Here is a 9,616-nt window from a genome sequence, read left to right on the forward strand (position 1 = left end):
GGAGCAACAAATGAGAAAACGGGTGGGTGGGCGGGGCTAAGTTTAACTTTTTCCTACAGAGTCTTTTATAAGCAAGCAATAGCCCCGCCCACCCACCCCCTCTTCATTCCAGTGACTACTCTTAATATTGCTGTCATTTATCAAAATCGGTCTTATCCTAACAAATACTAGCCTCTTCCCATTGTAACGACCGATTTCATTCCTGTACAGTATATGTTCCATTTTTCATTCAGAACAGATAAAATTCATTATTTGTTCTTCTGTAGAATGAAATTGGGAAATAATAGAATCAAGTACTGTATCTATTTTTCTTATAGAATAATAACAATAGTCACAAATTAAAGGTTATTAATTTTTTCATTTCTGATATATTTTTCTTCACTACTTTTTATGTCCAGTTTTTCACATTGTTTGAAAAATGTTCAGTGTAGCGACACATGACACAATTTGTTGATGTTCTGGACTTTCTGTGATAATTTTTTTCTTACAAATTTCCATTATCATAACTTTTGTTTCATTCTTACTGTCTTTTTATTTATAGATTGATTTTCTAAAACGGGCATCAAGAGAAACAACAATTGGTCTGAGAACAAATCCAGTCTTTTTGTAAAATTATAAGATTTGATTTTGTAAAATTTTATTATTTTTATGATAACTCCTATAAATAAAAAATAACCTAATCACGAGATTCAAACATTGGAAAATTAAAAAAACGAAAAATTTAACTTGAAAAATTTCAACCAATAAAATGAAGAAACGAAAAAGTGAAAAATTGAACAATCGACAAAATTGAAAGATCAAAAACCCAAAAAATTTAACAATTGAAGAATTGAAAATATGGAAATCGAAATATCGAGTAACCGACCAAAATATCGAAAAATCTAAAAGTCGAGAAGTCGAAAAATCAAAAAATTTAAAAACCGAAAAGTTGAAGAATCGCAAAATTGAAAAATGAAAAATTGAAGACTCAAGAAATTCTAAAGTGAGACATTCAAAAGTTGGAAAATATATATAAAATCGAAACACTGAAAAATCGGAAAATGAGAAAATAAAGAAAATAAAAAACCCAAACGAGGAACTGAAAACTCGAGAAACTCAAATCGAGAAAGTGAAAGATAACACATTTATGTATGTCATTTGTAAAAATCGATCTTATTTTCGCAGGTACTAGTACCACCCACCCACCCTCTATTTTCTTAGCGAGTATGCCACTTGCCAAAATCGATCATATTTTAGCAAGTATTAACCCCGCCCACCCGCCCTCTGTTTTCTTAGAAGGTTCTCATTTGCCAAATCAGTCATATCTTATGATTTCTCGACGTTTAATAACCCCTAAAGCACGAAAAAATAGGTCTCCCGTTTTCGTCTATTGGTTTGTTATCTGCCTGTCTGCGTCGTTTTTTAATAATCTCCAAAACTACTGGATCCATGGTTGTCGAATTTTATGTGATTTAATAACATGAAACACGTGGAAAATATTGCATTAAAAATGCAAAATAATGGTGACAAAAATCAAGGCGGATACATAAATTACGAGTACAGGAGTATTTTATTTTGTAAAATTTAGCTACCTTTTACTAAGCAAAATGATAAGGGGACGCCATCAAGTTGGTGTTGGGGATGATTAGATAAATTTTGTTAAACGACTTACCATGTGCACGATATTTTTAAAGCACATATAAAATTCGACGACTATCGATCCAGTAGTTTTAGACATTATTAAAAACCGACCCAGAGAGGCGACAGACGACAAACAAATAAGCGGAAACGGGAGACCTATTTTTTCGTACTTTAGGGGTCATGAAACGTCGAGAAAACATTGACCCTAATACACCACTTCTTTAGCTTCGCGCTCAGGAAGTAAAAAGTAATGCCAAGGTTATACGAACTTTGCAAGAGACAAGTTTGGGGTAGGAAATGTTGAAAAGATCAACTACCTAATTAAAAACTTGAACAAATCCCATAGTTCAAATGATATAACAACATGACAAAAAAATAATTATTAATTCTTGATGAGGAAACATGTAAAGCTTGAAATTTCTTAGCCTAAATAAAGAAAAATAAAATAACAAAATCGAATTTCAATATTTTTGACGTTATAATATTTTGACTTTTTAAAAATTTTTGGACTCGTAGTGACATTGAGAAATACACCTCAGTTTATTTATGTTATTATTAGATACTATTGTTGTTTGCTATTAGAAAGTAACCGCTTGTCTTCGACTCGCGTCTGGTTTATTTGCCGCTTGAAAATCACAGCCCGTTTTCGGCTCGGACTGATTTCGGCGATAGACGAAACCAGTCACCGTAGAGGAGATTCTACAGGAATTTGCTCCTACTCTATAAAATTACAACTCGTCTTCGACTCGCGTTTTAGTTTGTTAGACGAACCGAGAATTCAAAACAGACTTTTTGCACGACTATGATGCCAGTGGCACCAATCAAATGAAAAAAAAATCGTAATACTGAATCATTTGGGCTGATTTTAAATTTGGTAGCACGAAATCCACTAATCGAATGTGGTGCCAACTTAAATTTGAGTGTTGACAAATGTTATCATTTTTTGACTTCATTGGTACCACTGAATCAGCGGCCATCTTAGTCGTGCAAAAGGTCTATTACAACCTCGTTTAACGAACACAGACTTCGGTCGTTTGCGTCGTTTCAAAGTAAACTGTCATGTGTCAAAATTGTATGTAACTCTATCTGAAGTTAACGATGTTGTAGACGACATTTCACCATTTCCCAACCTGAGATTTATTTTTTTCTTATTCGTGTTGTGTTTGTTACAATAGTGTAGGTTCTTTAACAATACACCGAACACAGATATTGCAGGACTTTAGCTTCATTTCGAGTCCCTAATTGTATAATTAGTATTAGTTTGATATAATTTTTTTCTATAAAGTTGGATGTATTAAGGGTGTTCTACGTAGTTTCTGTCGTGCTGTGCTTACGCATCGCTTCGCCCCCCTCTCCCCTCGCCGTCCCAAAAAAGATTTACCTCCGTCTGCCATCGCCGCCGTCACCCCTCATCAAAATTCAACAATTACCGAATAATAAACTTTATCTGGCGGAAATCCATCAAAATCCAAAAACAATGGAACGACGACATGCAAGCTCGCCGGATCAGAATTCGATTCGCGATTTGAGCTAGGCTTTGACAGAAGTCTCTTTTGTTCGACTGATCCACGACAAGCCTTCTAGATTTATGTTAACAAGCCCGCTTTTCTACATAACCTGTAATTGAAGAGAGCGGGCCACGAAATCGATCGGGGCGCAATCTGTCGGCGAGACAAAAGAAATTTAATAAAGTTATTAACGAGATAATAACAGAGAGCGCCGACCATCGCCCAAATAAAATCCAATTAAAATAAATTTACCACCTGAAAATTATGCGCGGCCCACCTCGGGCCGTTATAAAATACGTCTTTAATATTACAAATGGCAGGGGATTAATTAGAGGATGGCGATAGCGCCATCTCGCTCGGCAGGACCGGCTCGGGGAATTAGGCCCGGTAGCGTTCGTGACGAAACGTAATTAGGAGGAACACACACTAGGTGTGAAACTCGAACACTCGGGGAAGTTTTGGGCTCTAAATTGTGCAACGACAAGGTTTTGGAAATATGCCTAGTGGTACGCGCCGTGTGTGCCGGCCCTAAGGCTCCATATTGCCCGTGCAGCTCCCTGCATTATCGACACGGCTATTACCTGCTGTTCTGCCCGGAAATCATTCAATTACGTCGGTGAGACGCCACATTATAGTAATTTTGATTTATGAATTATGGTTCCGAGTATGAATACCTAAGCGCTTATAGTAATTGAAATTCGAGTCACGTGAGCATAATTGGCGGTTACGTTGCGTTATGTTTATTTCTCGCCGACACAATTAATAACGTAATGGCATAAAAATGCAGGCGTTGTGAGCGGGCCATTAATAAAACGATCGAAACTGGATCCTTGCGGTACTGCTCACTATCGGTTCTAATTAATTAGAATTTTTTGCCCTGATTAATTATATGTCATGACATTTTGAATTAGTCGCTTTTATTGTTTTATGTAAAGTGAATGCAATTTAGTTTCACCTTGTACGGAGTGATTTATTTTCGGGATAGTTGCGTGCGTAACATGCGTGACACTTCGTATTATTAAGATTGACAAAAAATGGTGGTTGTAATGTGGTCGAGTCATGTACGGTGGTTTGACGTTTGCTCTCGATACAGCTCGTTTTAAAATGGCATTTATAAGTCGTTAATTAATTGGCTTCAAAGTTAATCGTTAAGTAATCGCTGTCTCTTATAATTAATTATAACATTCAGTTTCCTTATTTTTCTCGTTGCGCTGCACTTAATTAAAACACACAGGTGTTTCCATATACAAACAGCGATTAAAATATGGCAGTAATTAATACCGGTCTACCTGGATCATAAATTTATCACGTAAACGAAAAGTCTAAAGGCATGTCAGGAATTGGAAAAAATCACAACTTACAACAATCAGTTTGATTGGAATTTAATTAATGGAATGTGTTTAGGTGCTGCTGTATAGCGACAGCCAAGTGATTTCTTTCCATTGTTATACCTGAAAAGGTCACTTGGACTTCAATTTATTGTCAAACGGGTGAACTGCATAAAGACAGAATGAATTATAGTGACGACTTTATACTGTATAATGAACAGAACGGAAAATTATTATATAAACTAAAAGTAATCGAAGCAAGGTGAAAATAATAAGGTTTGTTATTTTTCTACTTTTTTTATGTGTATAGTGTCTCCGTAAAATATTCAGGAATTGATATTCTTAATCCTGCTATATATGGCCGACTAGCTTAGAAGTTCATGCTCTATTTGCATTATTAAACCATCAATATGTTGGCATCTGCGTCCAAACTTAGCTAATAGTCCATAATGAGATGGGGCACCATCCTGTTGAAACCAAATTTGGTTGAAATTCCAGCCAACTTTCCAGTTAAACATAAAAGAAGCCTGGAATAATATATCACTTTGTCCCGGTTTCCCCCCTTATTATAACGAAATGACACACTAAAAATTTTAAGTCGTGTGTGTACGGTAAACCAAAAATAGCAAGACGTCCTATTTTCCGCATGTGACTATGAAAACAGCCTTTTATGTTTCCTTCCGCACACTCATAAACTGTGTGGTGGTATAAGAAATTTCAACATTAAACGCTAACTGTGTAATTAAACTGTATGAGAATTGCTTCTACGACATGCAATTAAAGTGCAATAATAATTATCTATAACAGTAAGTTCCTGCTGTAATAATAGTCCATTGTTTTTAAATAATAATTGAAATTTATACGTAAATTGTTATCTACGTAAAAATGCTAAAATGCACTAGATATGCACACGAGGCTATATTTTCAAGATTACGTTAATACAAACGTGCATTTTTAAAAAGTTTAACACATTCGGTGGCTATTTTTAAAATTTTTTGTCAAGTGTAATTTATGTCTGAGGCACCAAGTTTTAACAGTAAACGTGAAATTGTCGAATTTTTACTACGTAGTTAAAGAATGATATATTTCGGTATTAAAGTAGAAATGGGTATTATTTGCCTAATCGTTCTGGTTTTTTTTATGTCAAAAATTATGGTGGCTTATTTGGCAAGGAACATAATTTTCACCTCTGACATCAGTTAATTGAAACTTCAAAATTCTTCTCTTGTACCTATAGTTTTTGTTTTCACTTAAAAAATCCTCGTTCATTAGTGAAAAGCACGTGGAATTACAATGTCAATTATTTATTGTAACTAAGTTTAAAGTACATGTTTATTTTTTTTTATTTCTTTGTTGTTGTTAATGATATGTTTCAACAAGTTGTTCTTTTATAAATACGTCAAAGAACAATTATTATTTAAATTAGTCATACAAGTACATAAACATTTTAATGGTTCAACTTTTCCAAAAAAACAGTCATTATAGATAATTTAATTTACAAAGGTCCAAGTTCTTTTTTGAATTCATGATCATAATAAACGTGTTGCGAAAAAATTTTTGACTAAATAATATTTGGAACAAAGCAGAGTTACCAAAATTTGTACAAATCCTATTCGGTTACAATTTCGCTCCAATTTGTGTAATTTTTGAAAATCGCCTCCAGAAGCCTCTTCCTGTGCTCGCACCGTTCCGGGGTCGATGAGCTTTCAATTAACCGGAGGGCTCCGTGTAATCTCCGGATTTTATGCATCGTTCTTCCGACGGAGGAGCAATTCCAGCTCTCAGTTCTTCGGCTAATCGCCGGCGGCGGCGTAAATTACTTAGTCATAAGAGCAGATAACATCATTAAACAAATGAAAATTTTAAATACCTCGCACACTTTATCGTCGGTACTTAGACAGTGTGAACGCACCATAAGACGTGATCGTCGCACGATAAACGACCATTATATGCAATTAGTTATTTCACTATTAAATTATTTGCATTTTATACCATCTTAATCCTTATTAATCGCGCGGAATTCCAAACAACCGGCTATTTATTATAATCGAAGAGAGTGCGCCTAATTTACGACGGATTAGCGCTGGTTTTTTTTCTTCGTGGTCTTGTATGGTTCGAGCCGCTGTCGTTAGTCATTTTTGAGATTTGTGTCTTATTGAAACACTTGTCGACATGGTTTTTGCATTGTAGGGTATTTGAGCGAATGTTAAGGCGTCGCCACACCGACCGGGAGGTGTGACTCAATTATCCGGCGGAATTGGCCGATAAATCAGGGTTCTGCGAAATTGGAAGCTGTCGGAGATAACCTACAATTAGGGCGATCTACCTGTCTTTTTTAAGCGGTGCTGAAGAGGGTATAATCTTAAACGTTAACAAGAAACTAATCTGTATCTGTCTTTGTGTAATAGTTAGAAAAGAATAAGACGAACTTGTTGGGGGTCACTGGTCAGATGAATATTCGCAGATCGAGGCTAAGTCAACCAGATCTGTTAGTTTTGTTAACTACCGCTGATGATGGACGACCACGACCACGGTTTTTATGCAGATTTCGAGTTTTTTCTTACAACATTTATTTACAACCACGTTTATGGGCCAAGTTCACATTAAGAACAGTGGTTCTTAAAAGTTTCACCCTGTTCTGGTTTTTTTTTGATGTCTACACCACAAAATTCCCTTTAAAAGTCAACATTTCGTATCTCAGTTAGGTACACTGTAGATTAAAATTGTGACTATGATTCAAACAAAAAAATCGACACACACGACCCATATGGAAACGGGAGACCTATTTTTTCATATTTTAGGCTCATGAAACGTTCGGAAAACATATTACAATACTTTCTTAGCTTAAAACGCCCAATTTCAAACTTCAGCGAATCAGTGTTGAGTATTTTCTTTAGAGGGAAGTCAGCAGTATTAAATAAAATGTTCGTATTTTTATTAATTTTTCAAGAGAGATGGTAATAGTCAATGTCAACTAGTCAGTGATGTACAGTTGAGCATTTGGGTCTTATCAAAAATTTGTACAGAAATTGTTACTATTGTGATTTATTTAAATTAAAGCAGTTAAATATCGTTTATCTGCATGAACATGTGCATAAGTAAGTAAATATTTTCTAATTAAATATTTATGCGGTTTTTCCCCAGATTCCTATAAAAACACTTACATATAACGCATATTGTTAATTATGTATTTATATTTCCTAGCTTTTTGTTGAATACGAATGTATGCCTAATCCGGTAATAATAATAATAATAATCTGAACTTTACATGTAATATTTTTAATGTTGTTTTTTTTTTTATAGTCTGTATTGAAATATAAACTGCGCGTCAAAATTTAGGGATATTTTAATTAATTCAGTCTAAGCCTACTCGATTACTATACGAAAATAATAAAAAATATGACTTTAAACGATATCCCTAATTTTTGATGCGCATTTTATTTAGGTGATGTATTGTTGCTTAAGCAAAATATTATTTCCAAATATGGCCCTTATTTCCATCAAGCCTATGATCTACATTTTGATGATTTCTGTAATCCCAATATTTGGCCAATCCGACGGGGGCTAGCAACTTTCGGTTCGGATTAAATATACCTACGTTGCATTTTTTACATATTTAAATTTAATCAAATGAATACAAGGGATTGAGAAAAATTTCTAGACATCTCCAAAACACAACAATTGTGCAACTTAAAAAAACAATATGTAAAGTCAACGCACAATGAAAAAACCACTTGGCAGCTGACCATTCTGTCAGTGGATATTTTGACATACCAAATCACGTTGAAGTTGATAACCCAAACTGTTGACGAGGAAATACTCCTTACCCGTAGAGTTTTAAAATTCATATGTCAACTTTGATGACTATTAACAGGCTGACAACCTAATGAAGGTGAAACTACTGATATTCCATTACCAACATATTTGTTCCTGGTTTTTTCATTGTGCGTTGACTATACCTATTAGGTAAATCTATACTCTAGAACGGACAAAAAAATAAATTAAAGAGGAAAAACATTTCTTAAGTACGTTACCATTTTCATGGCAAGCAATCTGAAGATCAGTTTGAGATTTTTGAAAAACATAAAAGATCCCAACTGCAGTTATTTATCATCAGTAAGGAAAAATACAATCGGTAAAAGACCTTCACCACCATAACCAAAATTTCTCCATTTGTGAAAATTTTTGGACACTTGGTATAGTAGTAGTGGAACACGAGGTCCTCAACTTAAATTATCTACTTCAACAACTTCTAGAAGCCTATTTCTACTAGTTCGAACATGACCAAAACAAAAACATTCTTCTAGTGTCATCGGTTCTACTGTCTAGCCTTTTCCCGCTTTTACCTGAATTCAAACTGGGCACTCCAAACGGCGTGGGCCCTTGGAACATGGGCCCCGGGCCGGCGAACGGGTTGACCAGCCCTTGGTGCGACCAATTCGGATGCGCCGCTTGATACACCGCCGCCGCAAGGGCCGAGAACGGCGTGGGCCTGATGGGCCCTTGACTCAACACCGCCTCCTTAGCAAAGTCCCGTTCCCTCTGCTGAAGCAGATCTTCTTTCGACCCTTCTTCCTTGCTATCTGAATTGAGATCCTCGACATCCACTATCGAGTCCTCCTGGTTGGAATCGTACTCTTCGTCCGACGAATGATTCTGCGGAGGGGGCGTCGAGTTATTCGTCGAACTGGGCCTCGTGTCGGCCAGCAAGGACGCAACACTGAAACTAATGTGTCCATTTTTGCTCGTCAGCTGCTGATTCTTGTCATTCTGCATGGTGTCACTCTTAGTGTCCAAACTGTCCAAACTTTGGATAGTCATACTTTGGGCACTTTCCGACTGCTTCAGCATGAATGTCATTTACACTACACTACACGTCATCGTACACTGCTAAAACCGACTGTTACATGTAACTGCCCAAGCTGAACTGACCAAGCGAGCGTCATTAACGCAGTTGGCTGCGGAAGGCGGGGCTTAAGGGGGCGGGGCGTGCGGGCCCGCCTCTGAGCACCTCGCGCGCTCTCCGCCAATCGCGCGCGGGGCAATTTAACTAAAACGCAGCGGACCTGTCCGGGATTGGGCGGCGCGCGGTGTGGAGGTGTAGACGGGTCGAAAACGCGGCTGAGCCGCTGTACTCACCTTTATTTCCTTTTCCACACT

The 9,616-nt window shown here is 36.5% G+C and overlaps 1 protein-coding gene across 1 annotated transcript in view; it reads right to left on the reverse strand.

Annotated features, from left to right (window-relative positions):
* The window catches only part of LOC135134860 (muscle segmentation homeobox-like), a 47,590-nt gene extending 38,223 nt beyond the window's left edge, over nt 1-9,367 (reverse strand). Inside the window, exon 1 of the mRNA XM_064063722.1 lies at nt 8,803-9,367. Within this exon, the coding sequence (XP_063919792.1) occupies nt 8,803-9,316 (514 nt within the window). The 5' untranslated portion in view covers nt 9,317-9,367. The remainder of the gene's footprint in view (nt 1-8,802) is intronic.
* Nucleotides 9,368-9,616: the final 249 nt, after the last annotated feature.

This window comes from Zophobas morio, unplaced genomic scaffold, assembly GCF_036711695.1.
Source record: "Zophobas morio isolate AGI-343-1 ecotype UQ-CSIRO unplaced genomic scaffold, CSIRO_AGI_Zmor_V1 ptg000004l, whole genome shotgun sequence".
Taxonomy (NCBI): domain Eukaryota; kingdom Metazoa; phylum Arthropoda; class Insecta; order Coleoptera; family Tenebrionidae; genus Zophobas; species Zophobas morio.